This window comes from Erythrolamprus reginae, chromosome 9 (assembly GCF_031021105.1).
Source record: "Erythrolamprus reginae isolate rEryReg1 chromosome 9, rEryReg1.hap1, whole genome shotgun sequence".
Lineage (NCBI taxonomy): Eukaryota > Metazoa > Chordata > Lepidosauria > Squamata > Dipsadidae > Erythrolamprus > Erythrolamprus reginae.
The window spans coordinates 39706491-39726898 of NC_091958.1; the positions used below are offsets into that span (position 1 = coordinate 39706491).

Here is a 20408-nt window from a genome sequence, read left to right on the forward strand (position 1 = left end):
CTCTCGCTTAACGCCTTGACAAAATAAGGGACATAGGGAGACACACACACACATACACACCCTACCCCTGGGAGCCTCGGCTCCACTTCCCACTTTCATGAGATTTGCAACTCTGAGCAATGATTCCACATAGCATCTTTCCTACTTTTGCTCAAATGGCTCACAAGATTCTCACATTTCAAAGGTTAGATCAATGGGTTACACAGGATCATCCCAAAATGGATTAATAATTGGCTGACCAACTGCACTCAACATGTAGTACAGTAGAACCCCGACTTACGAGACTAATTGGTTCCGGAAGGAGGCTCGTAAGTCGGAACGCTCGTATGACGAAACATTGTTTCCCATAGGAAACAATGTAAAGTCAATTAATCCGTGCAACAACAAAAAAACCCGCTGCCGCCGAACGCGGAAGTTAGCGTTCAGAGACAGCTGCGAAGCAGCGCGCGTGTTTTAAAACGTGGCAGCCGGCCTGGGGGGCTCGGGGGGAAGCCCCCGAGCCCCCCAGGCCGGCTGCAACCTTTTAAAACACGCGCGCCGCTTCGCAGCTCTCTGCTGAATCCGGAACGCTAACTTCCGCGTTCGGATTCAGCAGACAGCTGCGAAGCAGCGCGTGTGTTTTAAAACGTGGCAGCCGGCCTGGGGGGCTTGGGGGGAAGCCCCCGAGCCCCCCAGGCCGGCTGCCACGTTTTAAAACACGCGCGCTGCTTCGCAGCTCTCTGCTGAATCCGGAACGCTAACTTCCGCGTTTGGATTCAGCAGACAGCTGCGAAGCGGCGCGCGTGTTTTAAAACGTGGCAGCCGGCCTGGGGGGCTCGGGGGGAAGCCCCCGAGCCCCCCAGGCCGGCTGCCACCTTTTAAAACACGCGCGCCGCTTCGCAGCTTTCTGCTGAATCCGGAACGCTAACTTCCGCGTTCGGATTCAGCAGACAGCTGCGAAGCAGCACGCGTGTTTTAAAACGTGGCAGCCGGCCTGGGGGGCTCGGGGGGAAGCCCCCGAGCCCCCCAGGCCGGCTGCAACCTTTTAAAACACGCGCGCCGCTTCGCAGCTCTCTGCGGGATTCAGCAGACAGCTGCGAAGCAGCGCACGTGTTTTAAAACGTGGCAGCCGGCCTGGGGGGCTCGGGGGGAAGCCCCCGAGCCCCCCAGGCCGGCTGCAACCTTTTAAAACACGCGCGCCGCTTCGCAGCTCTCTGCTGAATCCGGAACGCTAACTTCCGCGTTCGGATTCAGCAGACAGCTGCGAAGCAGCGCACGTGTTTAAAAACGTGACAGCCGGCCTGGGGGGCTCGGGGGGAAGCCCCCGAGCCCCCCAGGCCGGCTGCCACGTTTTAAAACACGCGCGCTGCTTCGCAGCTCTCTGCTGAATCCGGAACGCTAACTTCCGCGTTCGGATTCAGCAGACAGCTGCGAAGCAGCGCGCGTGTTTGAAAACGTGGCAGCCGGCCTGGGGGGCTCGGGGGGAAGCCCCCGAGCCCCCCAGGCCGGCTGCAACCTTTTAAAACACGCGCGCCGCTTCGCAGCTCTCTGCTGAATCCGGAACGCTAACTTCCGCGTTCGGATTCAGCAGACAGCTGCGAAGCAGCGCACGTGTTTAAAAACGTGACAGCCGGCCTGGGGGGCTCGGGGGGAAGCCCCCGAGCCCCCCAGGCCGGCTGCCACGTTTTAAAACACGCGCGCTGCTTCGCAGCTCTCTGCTGAATCCGGAACGCTAACTTCCGCGTTCGGATTCAGCAGACAGCTGCGAAGCAGCGCGCGTGTTTGAAAACGTGGCAGCTGGCCTGGGGGGCTCGGGGGGAAGCCCCTGAGCCCCCCAGGCCGGCTGCAACCTTTTAAAACACGCGCGCCGCTTCGCGGCTCTCTGCTGAATCCGGAACGCTAACTTCCGCGTTCGGATTCAGCAGACAGCTGCGAAGCAGCGCACGTGTTTTAAAACGTGGCAGCCGGCCTGGGGGGCTCGGGGGGAAGCCCCCGAGCCCCCCAGGCCGGCTGTGACGTTTTAAAACACGCGCGCTGCTTTGCAGCTCTCTGCTGAATCCGGAACGCTAACTTCCGCGTTCGGATTCAGCAGACAGCTGCGAAGCAGCGCGCGTGTTTTAAAACGTGACAGCCGGCCTGGGGGGCTCGGGGGGGAAGCCCCCGAGCCCCCCAGGCCGGCTGCAACCTTTTAAAACACGCGCGCCGCTTCGCAGCTCTCTGCGGGATTCAGCAGACAGCTGCGAAGCAGCGCACGTGTTTTAAAACGTGGCAGCCGGCCTGGGGGGCTCGGGGGGGAAGCCCCCGAGCCCCCCAGGCCGGCTGCAACCTTTTAAAACACGCGCGCCGCTTCGCAGCTCTCTGCTGAATCCGGAACGCTAACTTCCGCGTTCGGATTCAGCAGACAGCTGCGAAGCAGCGCACGTGTTTAAAAACGTGACAGCCGGCCTGGGGGGCTCGGGGGGAAGCCCCCGAGCCCCCCAGGCCGGCTGCCACGTTTTAAAACACGCGCGCTGCTTCGCAGCTCTCTGCTGAATCCGGAACGCTAACTTCCGCGTTCGGATTCAGCAGACAGCTGCGAAGCAGCGCGCGTGTTTGAAAACGTGGCAGCCGGCCTGGGGGGCTCGGGGGGAAGCCCCTGAGCCCCCCAGGCCGGCTGCAACCTTTTAAAACACGCGCGCCGCTTCGCAGCTCTCTGCTGAATCCGGAACGCTAACTTCCGCGTTCGGATTCAGCAGACAGCTGCGAAGCAGCGCGCGTGTTTGAAAACGTGGCAGCCGGCCTGGGGGGCTCGGGGGGAAGCCCCCGAGCCCCCCAGGCCGGCTGCAACCTTTTAAAACACGCGCGCCGCTTCGCAGCTCTCTGCTGAATCCGGAACGCTAACTTCCGCGTTCGGATTCAGCAGACAGCTGCGAAGCAGCGCACGTGTTTAAAAACGTGACAGCCGGCCTGGGGGGCTCGGGGGGAAGCCCCCGAGCCCCCCAGGCCGGCTGCCACGTTTTAAAACACGCGCGCTGCTTCGCAGCTCTCTGCTGAATCCGGAACGCTAACTTCCGCGTTTGGATTCAGCAGACAGCTGCGAAGCGGCGCGCGTGTTTTAAAACGTGGCAGCCGGCCTGGGGGGCTCGGGGGGAAGCCCCCGAGCCCCCCAGGCCGGCTGCCACCTTTTAAAACACGCGCGCCGCTTCGCAGCTTTCTGCTGAATCCGGAACGCTAACTTCCGCGTTCGGATTCAGCAGACAGCTGCGAAGCAGCACGCGTGTTTTAAAACGTGGCAGCCGGCCTGGGGGGCTCGGGGGGAAGCCCCCGAGCCCCCCAGGCCGGCTGCAACCTTTTAAAACACGCGCGCCGCTTCGCAGCTCTCTGCGGGATTCAGCAGACAGCTGCGAAGCAGCGCACGTGTTTTAAAACGTGGCAGCCGGCCTGGGGGGCTCGGGGGGAAGCCCCCGAGCCCCCCAGGCCGGCTGCAACCTTTTAAAACACGCGCGCCGCTTCGCAGCTCTCTGCTGAATCCGGAACGCTAACTTCCGCGTTCGGATTCAGCAGACAGCTGCGAAGCAGCGCACGTGTTTAAAAACGTGACAGCCGGCCTGGGGGGCTCGGGGGGAAGCCCCCGAGCCCCCCAGGCCGGCTGCCACGTTTTAAAACACGCGCGCTGCTTCGCAGCTCTCTGCTGAATCCGGAACGCTAACTTCCGCGTTCGGATTCAGCAGACAGCTGCGAAGCAGCGCGCGTGTTTGAAAACGTGGCAGCCGGCCTGGGGGGCTCGGGGGGAAGCCCCCGAGCCCCCCAGGCCGGCTGCAACCTTTTAAAACACGCGCGCCGCTTCGCAGCTCTCTGCTGAATCCGGAACGCTAACTTCCGCGTTCGGATTCAGCAGACAGCTGCGAAGCAGCGCACGTGTTTAAAAACGTGACAGCCGGCCTGGGGGGCTCGGGGGGAAGCCCCCGAGCCCCCCAGGCCGGCTGCCACGTTTTAAAACACGCGCGCTGCTTCGCAGCTCTCTGCTGAATCCGGAACGCTAACTTCCGCGTTCGGATTCAGCAGACAGCTGCGAAGCAGCGCGCGTGTTTGAAAACGTGGCAGCTGGCCTGGGGGGCTCGGGGGGAAGCCCCTGAGCCCCCCAGGCCGGCTGCAACCTTTTAAAACACGCGCGCCGCTTCGCGGCTCTCTGCTGAATCCGGAACGCTAACTTCCGCGTTCGGATTCAGCAGACAGCTGCGAAGCAGCGCACGTGTTTTAAAACGTGGCAGCCGGCCTGGGGGGCTCGGGGGGAAGCCCCCGAGCCCCCCAGGCCGGCTGTGACGTTTTAAAACACGCGCGCTGCTTTGCAGCTCTCTGCTGAATCCGGAACGCTAACTTCCGCGTTCGGATTCAGCAGACAGCTGCGAAGCAGCGCGCGTGTTTTAAAACGTGACAGCCGGCCTGGGGGGCTCGGGGGGGAAGCCCCCGAGCCCCCCAGGCCGGCTGCAACCTTTTAAAACACGCGCGCCGCTTCGCAGCTCTCTGCGGGATTCAGCAGACAGCTGCGAAGCAGCGCACGTGTTTTAAAACGTGGCAGCCGGCCTGGGGGGCTCGGGGGGGAAGCCCCCGAGCCCCCCAGGCCGGCTGCAACCTTTTAAAACACGCGCGCCGCTTCGCAGCTCTCTGCTGAATCCGGAACGCTAACTTCCGCGTTCGGATTCAGCAGACAGCTGCGAAGCAGCGCACGTGTTTAAAAACGTGACAGCCGGCCTGGGGGGCTCGGGGGGAAGCCCCCGAGCCCCCCAGGCCGGCTGCCACGTTTTAAAACACGCGCGCTGCTTCGCAGCTCTCTGCTGAATCCGGAACGCTAACTTCCGCGTTCGGATTCAGCAGACAGCTGCGAAGCAGCGCGCGTGTTTGAAAACGTGGCAGCCGGCCTGGGGGGCTCGGGGGGAAGCCCCTGAGCCCCCCAGGCCGGCTGCAACCTTTTAAAACACGCGCGCCGCTTCGCAGCTCTCTGCTGAATCCGGAACGCTAACTTCCGCGTTCGGATTCAGCAGACAGCTGCGAAGCAGCGCGCGTGTTTTAAAACGTGACAGCCGGCCTGGGGGGCTCGGGGGAAGCCCCCAAGCCCGGCTGCTAAATCCGGAACGCTAACTTCCGCGTTCGGATGCAGCAGACAGCTGCGAAGCAGCGCGCGTGTTTGAAAACGTGGCAGCCGGCCTGGGGGGCTCGGGGGGAAGCCCCTGAGCCCCCCAGGCCGGCTGCAACCTTTTAAAACACGCGCGCTGCTTTGCAGCTCTCTGCTGAATCCGGAACGCTAACTTCCGCGTTCGGATTCAGCAGACAGCTGCGAAGCAGCGCGCGTGTTTTAAAACGTGACAGCCGGCCTGGGGGGCTCGGGGGAAGCCCCCAAGCCCCCCAGGCTGGCTGCTAAATCCGGAACGCTAACTTCCGCGTTCGGATGCAGCAGACAGCTGCGAAGCAGCGCGCGTGTTTTAAAACGTGACAGCCGGCCTGGGGGGCTCGGGGGAAGCCCCCAAGCCCCCCAGGCTGGCTGCTAAATCCGGAACGCTAACTTCCGCGTTCGGATGCAGCAGACAGCTGCGAAGCAGCGCGCGTGTTTTAAAACGTGACAGCCGGCCTGGGGGGCTCGGGGGAAGCCCCCGAGCCCCCCAGGCCGGCTGCCACGTTTTAAAACACGCGCGCTGCTTCGCAGCTGTCTGCTGAATCCGAACGCGGAAGTTAGCGTTCCGGATTCAGCAGAGAGCTGCGAAGCAGCCCGCGTGTTTTAAAACGTCACAGCCGGCCTGGGGGGCTCGGGGGCTTTCCCCCGAGCCCCCCAGGCCGGCTGCCACGTTTTAAAACACGCGCGCTGCTTCGCAGCTGTCTGCTGAATCCGAACGCGGAAGTTAGCGTTCCGGATTCAGCAGAGAGCTGCGAAGCGGCGCGCGTGTTTTAAAACGTCACAGCCGGCCTGGGGGGCTCGGGGGCTTCCCCCCGAGCCCCCCAGGCCGGCTGCCACGTTTTAAAACACGCGCGCTGCTTTGCAGCTGTCTGCTGAATCCGAATGCGGAAGTTAGCGTTCCGGATTCAGCAGAGAGCTGCGAAGCGGCGCGCGTGTTTTAAAAGGTTGCAGCCGGCCTGGGGGGCTCGGGGGCTTCCCCCCGAGCCCCCCAGGCCGGCTGCAACCTTTTAAAACACGCGGGATACGAGCGCCAAGGAGCTGTCTCCTGAAGCCGAAAGCGGAAGTTAGTGTTCGGCTTCAGGAGACAGCTCCTTGGCGCTCGTATCCCGAATGTGAGCTCGGGAGGCGAACAAAAATGTCGCTCCCCTCCCAGCTCTTATCTCGAGTAGCTCGTAAGTAGAGCTGCTCGTATGTCGAGGTTGCACTGTACTTAGAACTGCATTTATGTAGAGGGAAGTACTGCACTTAGTGGGGGCCGTCAAGGCCCTGTCTTAGGCCTAGTACTTTTCAACTCTTCATAAACAATTTAGATGAGGGGATAGAAGGGAAAAGTCATAAAATTTCCAGAAGAGGCTCAAGATCCAGGAGTGATCTCACTGCAAATCAATCAATTTGCAAAGGGCACAGGCACACTTAGTAGATCAGGGATCCCCAAACATGGCAACTTTAAGACTTGTGAACTTCAGCTCCAAGAAGCTATGCTGGTTGGAGAATTATGGGAACTGAAATCCACAAGTCTTAAAAAGTTGTCGGGTTTGAAGACCTCTGGAGTAGACCTATCAAGAGAGCAGAGGCCTTTCCCTCTCAGTCTAGTTTAGGGGTCTTAGCAACATCTCCAATCATGTGGGAAGCTCTCTGACTGGTAGCCAAGGGCTGGTTGAGGAGAGGCCCGGCAAGGGCTGGGCAGCCACTTTCCTTCTGCCCCAGCCATGCCCTTGGGGGAAGTGCTCTTTGAGTACAGCTGTGCCCTGGGGCAAGGGGGGGGGGCGCATGGGCCTGGGACCCAGACTCTTACCAGGAGTGTATCTGGCATCCGAGTGGCTCCAGCCACCCCCAAATCGCACAGAGTTGTCCCACGTGGGCACAGGCATCTTCTGCCCGGTCAGTCCAGGGGGCGGCCGTGAGGGAGCTGTGATGCTCTTGGGTGGCAGAGGGACCTTCCACAGCTCATGGGCCAGAGAGGTGTTGTTAACGGAAGCAGGAGACCAAGTGGATTTGGAGTCGCTGTTTCTGGCTGAAAGAAAGGAAGGCAGGAAGGAGGAACCGTGAAGCCCCACTGCCGTCTTGGGGGCTGCAAGGCTCAGGAGGGAGGAGGGCTGCAGGGCTTCACCTGAAGAAGTGCTTTGTGCTGTACTGTTGAGGGAAACATTGTAGTTGGAGGCACGAATGGATGACCAGGCACTAGTTGAAGGCAGCGTGGTGTTCAGAGCGGAGGATGACCCTGAGGAGGAAAAGCGAGGCAGCCATTCAGGGCAAGGCAGACTATGGGGAGGCCCCCTCGGCTCCACTCCAGGGCTGCAGCTTCAAGAGGGGGCTGGCTCCCCCACAAGCCAGGGAAGGCGGCTACAAGCCCTGGGTGGTCACCAAGAATCTACTCGCAGGGTGTCCAGAGGGAAAACATTTTGAAATTCTCCGACATTTCCTTGCAATCGAGTGAAGGCACGGTTGTAGATGATGTCAAACCAAACGGCTCAGCCGTGAAAAAATATCGGTAGCCGAGGAAGCACGTTGTTGCCAGTTATGCTTATTTTTGCTTGACTCTGCCGGGCAGTGTGATCTGGTTTTTGTTTTGTTTTTTTACATGATTTTTGTCTGACTTTTAAACATTTTAATAGTTTGGTTTTTCCTCCTGATTTATTCTTTTTTTTTTCATGAATTCCCTGAAAATTCCCAAATCGCCGATTTTCCTGATAATTCCCCGATTTCCCTATTTGCTGGACACCCTGTACTCGGAAGCCCTTCTCCCAACCTGCCCAGCCTACAAGTCGTCTTGAACAGGGTGGCAATTCCCCCCCTCCCCCAACTGCGGATTCTGGCCTGTGGCTTTCCTGGGGCCAGTCAGGAGGGCACAAGGAGCCTCTTGACCCACCCCCACCTGGAGGATGGCCAACATGCAGGCATTCCCTTGCCATAGGCCGAATCTCCCCAACTCTTGCGCTCCCTTCCTGGGGAGGCTTGAAAACCCGGCTGCCCAGGGAGACAGGCAGGAGATGCGTATGGGTTGTGTGTTTGTGTGTCTGCTGGGGCTGAACCCCCTGAAAAGGCCTTCCCCCTCCCCCGAGAGACCTACCGCTGTTCCTGTCCCTGAGGTGGTCAGCCTCCCGCACAGTGTTAATTGACAGGCTGTTTGTAACGCTGCCAGGAGTAACGTAAGGGTCAGTTTCTGGGTCGATGTTTGGATAACCTTTCCACGGCTCACCAGGGCGAAATTCTAGGATGGAAAAGGAAATTAAAAAGAGGCTCAGTCTCCCTCCCCCCCTCTCCCCCCATGGCTGCTGACTCCTCTGCGGGAAGGGAAGACCCCCAAAGGCCTCTCGCATTTTATTTATTTCTTGCCCAGTTCTGGTCCTGATGAAATAAAGGCAGTCCTCGACTTACAACAGTCCATTTAATGACCGTTCAAAGTTACATAGTTAAAAGCAGTGACATGACCGTTTTTCACACTTAACCACCCTTGCAGCATCCCCTTGGTCACAGGATCAAAATTTTGGTGGTTGGCAACTGCTTCACAGTTATGACGGTCGCAGTATCCTGGGGTCACGTGATCCCTTTTTGCCACCTTTTGACAAGCAGACTCAATGGGGAAGACAGAGTCCCTTAACAACCAGATTACTAACTTATCAGGTGTGGTGATTCTCTTAACAACTGTGGCCAAAAAAAGGCTGTAACAAAACTCACTTAAAAACAGATTTTTTTTGGGCTCAATTGTTGTCCATACGTAGCTGTAAGTTAATCTCTTAATGGAAGGGTCAGGAAAAATTCAATTTACTATTTTAGGAAGTAACAATATCACCAAACCCCATATTTGTGCCTTAACCTGGCTTAAACACAATTATCAGATACTATGCTGAGAATTGTAACTTCAGTTTTATTGGACAAGGCAAGCCTTCAACCATGGAGAGCAAAGAGCCTCCCGAGCAGCAGCCGGGCTCCAACATGGCCACCTGTCAAGCCGGTGCAGAAGTTGGTGATAAATCAACGGCTTGCCACACTATCTGTAGAAGGCCTGGTGTTTACGGGAATTTGGGAGGGGTGATTTCATGAAAGAGCACAGGCAGCCACAAAGCAATTCTTTCAAGAAGTTCAAGGCCATCATATGTCCACCACCTGGGCGGAAGCGGAAGGAGGAGTTGCCACGCTGGCACAATCTGAGTGGGCAATGTGACAAGCTTGGGGAGCGGGGGGGGGGGGAAGACATGTGATCTTTCAACTGGATGGGAAGCTCAGATTTGTGTTCCCCAATGTAGGTGCCAGGATGGTTCCGGAAATAAATTGGAACTTTAAGGAATGTCTTGACTTGGGCTGATTTAAATTTGGATGTTACCTGGAACCTTGACACCACCAAGGATAGCCCACCCCCCCTTCCCAGAGTGCCCGACAGCCAGTTGGTTTCACAGTGTCCGCCTGGCCATTTCACCCGCCGGGGGATGGGAAAGAGCAAACTGAGAGGCTGGCCTGAATGGGGGTGGGTGGGGATGAGGCTCCCCGGGTGTTCCTGGTCTGCCCCCCTCTTATCCCACAAGACAGACAGAAGGCCAGCTTGACACGTCTAACATGGGCAGAAGGGTTCAGTGTAATCTATCTTTGTAGGGACTCACCTGGTGGCCAGTTGACACTGCTTGAACTGTTTGGTGATTTGGCACGTGGCCAGCCATCCCCCACAGATCCAGGTGGGCTGGCTGGTGAGTTACTACTGCTCATGAAGTCGTAAGGAACAAAGGACGATGTCTCCTCCATTCTAAAGCCACTGGAAATAGCACCTGAAAGCAAGGCAGACAGACAAACTTTTCCCAGATCATCATCTTGAGAAGCTGACAATTGACGCCAACGTAGCCTTCTCATTATGGCTGAGAAGGACAATCTGAAAAGATCCGGTTACTCATCTGTAACTGCTATCATGTGGATTGTGGGCACCTGCAAAGCTCCATCTCTGCATCTTCCAAAGATTACTGCACTATTGAAGCAAGATCTACCCTGCTCACAATTGTGCCTCTGGGCAGCTCACAGTAATAAAAACAAGGGAAAGTGTAAAAAAAAAAAAATAGATATCCTAAAATCACGATTAAAAAAAAATCTGTAAAGTATTCTGGTAATTAGCAGGGGTCTGGTAGTAAATCAGGGGTCTCCCAACCTTGGCAACTTTAAAGCTACCAAGATCAGAGACCCCTATTATAAATTGATTTATATAAGTTGATTTAATATAGCCACTGCCAAGGCTTGCCACGACTGCCAGCCTGCAAGGCACGATGGCAGAGCCAAACCAGGTCCTTGTGGGGAATATCCCACAGGTTGGGTGCCCTGGCAGGTAAGGCTCCCTTTCCCAGGTCCCTTTCTTTAGTGGATTAGATCTGTACTGTGCCTCTCCTTAGGCATGGATCTATTAAGATAGATAGATGTACCTGGGGAGATGCCGCTCCTCAAATATGTGCCTTGTAACACAGTATACAGCCAAACTCTTCTAGCTTCTAAACCCAACGCAGGAGATTCAAGGAACAGACAAGTCGCCTGAGATGAATGGGTTAATTAAGAAGGGAGATCATGTTGATTCAGAGTTTTTTGTGTTTTCACTGTGGCCCCTGGGATCCCCATCCACATGGGAGTAGATGATGTCTTATCTGGCCACTATAGGTTGACTGAGACAAAATCTGACTGAAACCACACAGATCCCACTTTTGGGTTTACACAAAGCACAGCAGGCTGGGTAGCCGCGTAGCCTCTCTGACTCTCTTCTTCTGTGGATACTCAGTTATTCTATCAGCGCAAACTGGAACTTTCCTTTATCCAGATTTAGTCCTACTACCTGTGTTTCCCCCAAAATAAGCCTTGGTCCTGTTTTCTTTTGGGCCCAAAATAAGCACTAGGAGAGGGGGAGGTTGTCTTATTTTCCTTCCATTTACAGGAGGCTCACTTCCACTTTCATGCAGCAGGGCAGGAGGCTGAGCAACATGTGAGGGCCACGGCTACAAGGCGGGGGTGGTGGAGCTGCCCTGCTGGGCCACCACAGCCAGGCCCTCCATGCCGTGACATTTGCCTTGTGTCGTGGCCGTGGCACCAGCACACCGTTTGGCCTCCTGCTCTGTTGTGGCCACGAGGAAGTAGAAGTAGTGAACTGGCAGCCATGTGGGCTGTTACTGTCTATGGCTGTTGGTGCTGCTGCCATGAGGCAATGGATGGTCTGGGGGCCCTGAGTTAAGCCGAAATGAAACCCTGATACGGAGATATTCTCTTCATACATTTCAAAAACATAAGAACTCCCCCGGAAGCTTGCTCTGCGCATCCTGCCTTAAATTTACCATTTTTGCTGGCATTCTCATCCAGAGATGTGTTGGCGGAAATACTGTCCACAGTTGTCCACTTTCTCAGCCGGGACTGCGGCTCCTTAATACTGCCCATATCCATATTTACATTCAAGTTTGCGTTCATTCCTGCATTAAGAGAATCGGTGAGACTCAGAGCATCCCTCTTCCCTCCCTCGTAGCATGCAAGATCCAGCACCACTAGAGCTGCCCAGGACTGGAAAGCAAAGCGAAAGACACACACTCACACCTCAAGACTGCACCTGGGAAGAGGGACGGGGGTGGGGTGGGAGGTGGAGGAGGCCACTTTTCCTAGAAAACCTGCCAAGTTTGTTTTTCTAAGATGAATTTCATCCTTAACTTCCCCCCAAAGCACTTACGCCTCCACTGCCTAATTGAATCTTGCTCGGTCAAGGGTTTCTCCCTTTGTGCTCAATTGGGCCTTGGCATCTTTCCTCTGAATATAGGACAGGACTTGCAGAGGCAGAGCAGCAAATGCAACAGGAAAACCAGGAAAACTGACACTTGGAAGCAAAAAGGGTTTGGAGGAGGAGAATCAGGTAAGAATTTGGACCAGACTTCTGGTCCTCTGTGCACAGTTCTGGGCTTTAGAAGCTGACGGCGTCTGCAGAAGCATGAAGGCAGTTTTCAGAAAGCTACAAGAATTGGTCCCCTAAGTTTGGAATTTAGGTCCAATCCTGAGAATCTAACATTCCCCATTGCAGCACCTACCAAGACCTTAACTTTCATCCCACAGTCACACACATGTAATTATATAGAGTCTCCAAGGTCCAGGGGCATTCTGAAGCAGCAGCAAAAATAACCCTTTAGATCAGGGGTCTCCAACCTTGGCAACTTTAAGACTTGTGGACTTCAACTCCCAGAGTTCCTCAGCCAGCTTCGCTTTGTTGGCTGAGGAACTCTGGGAGTTGAAGTCCACAAAAGTTGTCAAGGTTGGAGACCCGTGCTCTGAATGCAAATCCAGAAAATCAGCAAATAGAAAAGCAACTTGGAGAATGAAACAGAGTTCTTGTTCTTTTTTCCCTGTTGCCTCTCCCCCACACCCCAATGGCAGAGTTCTCCCAACCTTTCTGGCTTTTGTCCAGCATCAGGGTGGGAGGGATGGTTATACGTGATGGACTAGCAAGCGTGCCCGCAAGAGCAGCTTTCACACCTGCCCACCACTCACACAAATGGAACGAACCTGCACACACCTGTTTTAGCGGCCCGGCTGCAAACAGTTCATGGCCCACTATGGCCTGCCGCCAAGAGATTGGAGACCCCTGCCCTAGGGCTAAGAGATCATCAGCAGGCTTCCTTGCCTAGGTTAAGACTAAAATCCATGGCCTTGCAGTTTCTGGGCTGGGGTCTTTAAACCACTACGCCCAAGCACCTTTCAACAGCCGTGTAATTTGGATTGCAAGGAAAGACCCCACTCCCTTGGCAGGACTGCACTGGGTGTCAAACAGCCTCATTGTCTGTGTTGGACTAGTTAGAAAACATGCCGTCCAACCCCAGAAAACTAGCCCAGTTAACTGTCGCAGCAGCAGCTCCATAAGAACATCTAAGCAACTGAGAGGGAAATACATTTAAAAGATTCATTAGAAGATCGTTTCTTCACCATACTGACAGGGGTGGTTTTACTGACCTCAGAAAGCCTTCCGCCAGCAGGACAATCTTGGCTTAGCCGGGCAACCAATGGTCAAACCCAACTGCTGGAGAGCAGAGGACACTGCAAGATGGAGAAGACACTCACCTATAGGAAAGTTGCTGAATGCATTGATTTGAGATGGCCCTTTCTGCAACTCTTGGTTAGCGTGGGGAACAACGTTCTCCAGGAAAGATTTCATGGCGGTCTGATGGAACTGCTGTTGTGATGGAGGCACCTGCTGCTTCATCAGTAGACTTGGATCAAGCTGACAAGATGGTGGCATCATTTGTTGCTGCATATTAAGAGGGCGATTCTTCAAACACAAAGAGAGGACCAAAGGATTAATGGAGCTGTAATACAATCCACCAGCACTATGATAAATGTATTTCCAGCCCAGAAGAATTAACTTAACTGGAATTAAGCTAACAAAATAGTTTCTTGTTCAGTCAGAAGATGACAGCTATGAATTTCAAACCACATGAGATCAACTGTAAATAGTGAACCATTTTGCAGATGCTGAACCAAATTATTGTTTGTTTGTCTTGAACATTCAATTTGCTGTTAACATGAGCGTAAATAACCCTATAACAAAGTTGGAAAGGATATTGGAGGTCTTCTAGTCCCTCACCTCCTGCCCATGATGGGGAAACTATGGCACACGGAGCCACAGATGGCACATGGAGCCACATCTGCTGGTATAGGACCCAGGGCCGAAGATTAGCTCCAGTGCGCATGCTGGCCAGCTGATTCTTGGCTGGTCACGTCCCCTCCCAGGAATCCGTTTTGAGCTAAGTAAAGGGCTCGCATGGAGGCTTTGGGGGGGGACACTTCTGGTCTCTGGAGGACTTCTGGGGTGGGGGCAATGGTGAAATCCAGCAGGTTCTGGAAAACTGGTAGCGGAAATTTTGAATAGTTCTGAGAACCGGCAAATATCACCTCTGGCTGGCCCCAGAGTGGAATGGGAATGGGGATTCTATATATATTTTATTCTATTTCGGTTTCTAACTTTATTGTAAACGGCGCTTTATAAATTACAAGGTTTATATCTTTTTGTGTTTTTTTCTGGGTTAAACTGTTTCTCATTATTGTGAATTGCTATTTTGATAGGAGTCAATGAGTGAGTATAGCAACAGTTAGTCTGCTTGCTTAGTTGACCATAGTTAAAAAGATAAAATCTTTAAAAACCACCCCAAGTGAAGCTTACCTGCTGCTGCTGCTGCTGCTGCTGCTGCTGGTGCTCCTGGCGGCCACTAGCAGGCGTGCTCCTCTGACCCTGCATTTTCCTCTGCTGCGCCAGGAATCGCTAAGAAGGTAAACCAGGGTTGCAAAAAAGGCCAGAGTGAGGACACTTGCTAATTCAGGAAACTAATCTCATGGGGGGCAGGGTGGGGGGGAGATCGAGGCAGTTGGATGTCCATTTACCTGCAACTGGGAGAGTTGGTTCAACTGGGAGAGTTGGTTCAACATGGCTACTTGTTGTGGGCCAAAGAGTGAGCTGAGGCCCCCGTTGTTTGGTGCATACTTCAGCAATGATACTGGAACCTAAAGGGCCAAAAGAGCAGGCCATGAGGGAGGGGCCAAAGGGCAAAGCACCTCCTGGACTTTTTTTAAACAGTTTTTTCCCCCTCCACAATACTATAGATATCTCTGGAAGTAGCTATGTATTTTGTTTCCTCCATACCAAAGATGTGCGTGCCATCCAATCTGTAAATCATGTCCTTCTAATACCAAAAGTCTCTTATTTCTCAATAAAATCCATTCCTTTATCCATGCCATTGCTGCTGCTTAATAATACAGCTCCCAATTGGGGAGAGTCTGAAGCCGGCCCTAATTCTTGCATCTTGTTAACATCTTAAAAACCTATCCTTGGCCTTTTCCTTTGCCAAATGAATTTCAATATATTATTTTATTTAGTTCGTTGAAGAAAAGTTTTATCCATTTTTATCGGTATACCTCCTGAGGCTTTGAAGCTGAAGAATCACTTCGGAACAGAACATTTCAAGAGCATGGAAGACAACAGGAATGAAGCTGTGACACGTGGGAATGGAACTGCTGTTATGCTGCTGCAGATCAGTGCTTTTTGCTTTGACTTTTGACTCTTCTCCATATACAAACTTTGAAGAATTCCCCAAAGGCCTATCTAGTCTTTCCTTAAACATATCTAATCCAAGGCGCATGATCTGGCCCTCACCATCTACATTGGGCTCCACTACTGAATGCTCTTGCTGTTAGGGGGCCTTTTCTATCCAGCAGAATCTGCATTTTCACTGTCAGAGCACTCAGGACACCACAGGCACCCCCGCCCCAACTTGAATGACATTGAGCTGGCCACACCCACCCTGGCCATCACCCCCCAGGTCAAACACAACCCCGATGTGGCCCTCAATGAAATAGAGTTTGACACTCCTGCCTTAGATGCTTCAACCTTGCTTTATCTAAAATTTGGTAAGCATTCCCATCACTCACCCAGATCATTATCACAAAGCGCCCAGAACCCAACTTTACAGTGCTCAATAGATCCCATAATCTCTGAACATGATTTTGGAACCAACTACATGTCCATTTCATTGTCATGCCTGCCAACCTACCCGAAAATTAGCTTTCTAATCAAAATATTGCAGGGTGCCTTGACAAACACTTGGCTGAAATCAAGCTAGATGGCCTTGCTAGCATTTCTCTCTGCTAAATGCTAGCGGAGGAAAAGGAGACCCCCTTTCATTTCCCCTCCAAATTGCTGCCGCCTCATCCTTGTACCTGGCCACAAGCCCTCAACGTGGAGCCTCACCTGAGGGGAGAGTAATGGAGGAGGCACTTGAGCGCGGGGGTTGGACTGAGAGGAGTGAAGAGGAGGCTGTGCTGGAGATGGCTGCATCGTCCGGCCTTGTGCTGTGAGATTTCCAAAAGGACTGGGATTGCCGTTCTGCAGAGGGAGAGACGACGGGTGAGCTGATGCCCCTCTGCCTGAGACAGGTAAGCACATAAACCCCCACTCCCATTCTCCCTCCCACAGACCTGCTCAATCTGGGATGCCTGCAAAGGTTGTCCCCCAAGTGCTACTCACAAATATGCCTGGCAACTAGCCAGCCCAATGGTGCCTGGCTTCTTAAGCTGAAAGCTCTTTCTCAAGAAGTGAGCTGGGAAGCCGAGGCCTTCGTTCACTGGGACAATCATCCCCCCCAGACTTCCATACCAAGACCTACACATCTCATGGCCAAGCCCCTCTGACAGGTCTTTTCCTGCTGTCTGGCCTTCCCTCCTCACTCGGGAATAAGGGTGCCAATTGAAGTGAGGGAACGACCAGTCGAAGTGAGCTAGTTCAGAAAGATCAACACCATGATTTTCAGGTTTCCCAACAACGCTGGTTGGTGTCTGCTCCTTTCAAACCATGGTTGTGGCAACTGCAAGGAACGGCCAAGCCCCAAGCAGAGACCTACCTACCTTCCTTCCCTCCCTTTTCTTCCTTCCTTCTTTCTTTAAATCTCCCTTCTAAAAAGGGTAAATTTCACATCTTTCTTTGAACTTTTCAAAGGAGCTGCAGGAGTCAGTTCCCAAATTAAGATAAAAACAGGCGCAAAACAGAAGCCCAGTTGGCTGGTGCTTGCCCCATCTGGAAGCAGCTTAGCAAGTAGAAACCCAAAGACTGCAGGAAGCAAGGGAAGAAAAGTAAAAGCCAACAAGGGGAAGACAAATCCGAGACTGAGGAAGGGATGGGAGACAAAGAGTGAAAGAAAGAAGGAAAATCTAAGCACATCAGAAATTTCAACCAGGAAACACAGGGCCATAAAGCTGCATCTCACCCCAACAATCGCCTTGGGAGAATTGCTTATGGGGCTAAAAAAAAGGAGAACCTATTTTCTACTAGCGGGTCTGCATATGGAGAAACACCCCCATCCCCGGTCCAGGGGTTCTGTGCCTCCTACACACTTGCTAGGGAAGGCCAAAGGGTGGTCGTTCCACGGATCAGGGATTCTGCTTAGAGGATGGGGGACCTCCCCATAAGCCTCACTGGACCTCCTGGAAAAAGGATGCTCGCAGCCTTACCTGTCTAACAGAATTCAAGCTTTGCACGTTCAGCCCCGCGAGGGAGCCAAGGACGTGGTTAGGTAGTGCACTGTTGGAAGGGGGAAACTTCCCGTTCTGACTGGGCATGTACTGCATGTTTGGGGAATCGTCTGCTAACAGGCCATCCTGGAGAAGCACAAGCCGAAGCAGCAGCAGGAGAGAAGAGAGGCAGAAAACAGGAGAGTGTTAGTGTCACCACAGGGTCAAGCCAGGCGCTTCTCTTAGCAGACATCAAGTGACAAAACAAATCCAAACTTCCCCTCCATTAGAAAGGAGGAGGATGGATCAGGGAGCTGCTGATGACCCATGGCCTAATCAGCTCTTGTGCACATTTCGGGCCAGATGGACCAAGGCGCAAAAATGTGCAGGGGCTCTGCTTCACTCCACTCGTCTTCCAAGACCCCCACGGGATTTCTTCCAGCCGAAATCTGGAGCCACCAGAACCTTTGGGGGTCTCCTTCTGCTGAACTGCAGCCTCCTGGGAAGTCTGGCAGAACCTGACATTTTTGGTTTGGATTTTTGGGATTGAACTACAGGTAGTCCTCGACTTATGACCACAATTGACGTTGCTAAGTGAGCAATTTTCTTAAATCAGTTTTGTTCCATTTGTTGAGCGAATCGCTGCCATTGTTAAAATTAGTGACAAGGTCGCTAAGCAAATCAGGTTTCCCCATTGACTGCTTGTCACAAGGTCACAAAAGGGGAACACATGACTTTGGGACACTGCAACCATCATAAATGTGAGTCAGTTGTCCAAGCATCCAAACATTAATCACGTGACTATGGGGACGGTCGTAAGTGTGAAAAAGAGTCCTATGTCACTTTTCTCAGTGGTGTTGTAACTTTAAATGGGCACTAAGTGAACTGTTGTAACTCAAGGACTGCCTGTGCATTCTGCCCAATGTGCACAGCCCTAGGCAGCTCCTCCCTGAACCGACAGTGAAAGCAGCCAAGAGTTCATGAGCTTGAAGGCGAGAGGCAAGCGGATAATGCTGCTCTGCCCCATGAGGGGTCCTCTTCTTCCGCAGCCCACCTGGAGAGTCCCCGTGGATCCACAACCAAAGGAAGAGAGGGCTGGGGTCTTCCACCCCACCTGCTTTGTAATTTTCTTCCCAAAGTCTCACCTTATCGAAATAAGGACTTCTGTCCATGGAAGACTCTTTGGAAATCTGGGGACGGGAGCCAGGAATTTTCCCAATCGCCCGGCTGCCTTCGCCAACATTCAGGTTATGCTTCTCCAGCTCCATCCGCTTGTCAGGCAAGATTCCTGGAGGAGGAGGAGGAGGAAAGGGGGCTTGAAAATACTCTCAGCACCAATACTGACATTCAAGGCTTTCTGGAAGTTCACACAGAGCGGGAAACACATTTCCTGCCAAGGAGGAAAGGGAAGCACTACCACTTAAAACAGGGCTCCCCAAACCTGGCAACTTTAAGACTTGTGGACTTCAATTCCCAGAATTCTCCAGCCAGCATAGCTGCCAAGTTTGAAGACCTCGGAGTTAAAATATGTTTGTGCTCCTCTCACACATTAAGACTCTGGGTAGTCATGGTGACATCACCAAGGTGCAGAAATGGGCAGTGTTTAGATGTGAAGTGGACAAGGCTACCTTGGAGCCATCCTCTCTCTGCTTCCTTTGAGTTCAGAAGTCCATGCCTCTTTCTGAGCCTAGCAGCTCCTTACAAGGAACTGCCAGCCAGCCCAGCAACAGCCCCCTGCCCAGTTCTGCTTTTTCTCTGGATCAGAATCCTGCACGCCCTACAATTCACTGCAGGGCAGTTGGGGCTTTTAATTTTCATTCCAATCTGATGCTCGTCTTACCTCCAGATAGCTCTATCTTATTGCTCTGCATCATTTCTTCTGGCAGGTCTCTCTGAAGGAAAGAATGAAATGTGCTTAATCAAGACAGGATCTGCATGCAGCCCCCCCCCCTTTCTTGAGGGGAAATTTTGGTCTTCAAGGAAAGAAGCATGTGACCCAAAAGACAAGGGAGGGTTGATTCAGTGGTAGTGCATTCGTTCTTTTTTCTGCTATACTTACAGGGAACCCCAGGTTGGCAAACTGCTTCACAAAGGGGTTTATCCACATTTCGTCTTGCTTATTTCCACTTTTCATTGTTCCCTAAAAACAAAGCAAAATACCAAAAATTTTAACACTGGCATAACATAAACTATAAACAAACAAAATATAATAATAATTGGCTAACTATTCCACATAATCCGGAAGAACGATGAATGAAAATATGTAATCTTACAAGCCAACAACCGGAAACTAACAGACAAATCGCTGTAAAAACAAAATATAGCTGGTAGAACAACAGAATGAAAATAAAAAATAATTAAAGACATTATAAACTTAGATACAAGGATAAGTAAGGATGAAATCTAGTTAAATGTCTGAACGTTAGACCATGAAAGGAATATATATATATGCATTTGGGATAATTATAGGATGCCACAAATAGGCTGCAGAAAATGATAGTCAACAGGATGGTTGACACCTATGTTAAATATTTTGTATTCAAATTTCTTGATATTGATTTCTATATATTTCATTTTCTGTGTGTTTGTCTTGTAATAGGTTTGTTTGTCTTTTTAATATTTATATTTAATAAAGATTATTTTTGAAAAATGAAAAAAACAAAAAACAAAAGCCGAGCATCAAAGCAGCAAGAAATACTAAAGCTACAGACATGGTTATGAGAACGTGTCTGTGCAGAACACAGACTGCAGTTTAAGCTTCAAATGGCTCTTCACGCTCAGCCCAGGGAAGAGGAAGGTTACATGTCCCCAAAAAGCGGTCATGTGGCTTTATTTGTCCTTCCCTTCTTCCTGCCTCGGGCAGCTGGGAAACCTAGAGGGGACTCCAGGGCAGCCAAAGGGCCCATCTGACTCCGCCCAGAAAGACCAACACATGGCCAGCAGCCAAAGGCTACCCCTTCTCTTCATCCTGATCTGTCAAGGCAAAAGGAGATCGATACTGGCCAACCCAAAGCTTAGCATCGTGGCTAAACAGCAGGGCAAAATGTGTGTGCTAGAAGCTTACCCAAGGAATTCCCTTAGAACCTCAGGTACCTTCCTGACAAGGAGAAACCAGCTGGCAGGGGACCGTCTTCAGCAGAGGTTTTCAAACTTGGCAAATTTAAGACTTATGAACCTCTTGCCAGGTTTGGGAACCCCTGGTCTCCAGGGCAGAGAAACTAGGATCTCCGCTCCCTCACTGTCCCTTATTACCCACTGTACTCCTCTCCCCTGCAGCTCTGCTTGGTCATAA

At 52.7% G+C, this 20408-nt stretch overlaps 1 protein-coding gene across 5 annotated transcripts in view; it reads right to left on the reverse strand.

Annotated features, from left to right (window-relative positions):
* The window catches only part of TNRC6A (trinucleotide repeat containing adaptor 6A), a 56830-nt gene that overhangs the window by 2976 nt on the left and 33446 nt on the right, over nucleotides 1-20408 (reverse strand). For 3 of the 5 annotated variants that reach the window (XM_070760860.1, XM_070760857.1, XM_070760856.1), the window contains 13 exons: nucleotides 19176-19256; nucleotides 18957-19008; nucleotides 18262-18404; nucleotides 17117-17263; nucleotides 15861-15995; nucleotides 14498-14617; nucleotides 14280-14378; nucleotides 13181-13388; nucleotides 11422-11553; nucleotides 9727-9888; nucleotides 8199-8339; nucleotides 7239-7349; nucleotides 6924-7142 (listed from right to left, as the gene is read on the reverse strand). In XM_070760860.1, coding sequence (XP_070616961.1) covers nucleotides 6924-7142; nucleotides 7239-7349; nucleotides 8199-8339; nucleotides 9727-9888; nucleotides 11422-11553; nucleotides 13181-13388; nucleotides 14280-14378; nucleotides 14498-14617; nucleotides 15861-15995; nucleotides 17117-17263; nucleotides 18262-18404; nucleotides 18957-19008; nucleotides 19176-19256 — 1750 coding nt within the window. The remainder of the gene's footprint in view (nucleotides 1-6923; nucleotides 7143-7238; nucleotides 7350-8198; nucleotides 8340-9726; nucleotides 9889-11421; nucleotides 11554-13180; nucleotides 13389-14279; nucleotides 14379-14497; nucleotides 14618-15860; nucleotides 15996-17116; nucleotides 17264-18261; nucleotides 18405-18956; nucleotides 19009-19175; nucleotides 19257-20408) is intronic. The other 2 variants (XM_070760855.1, XM_070760858.1) reach the window with 2 other exon arrangements.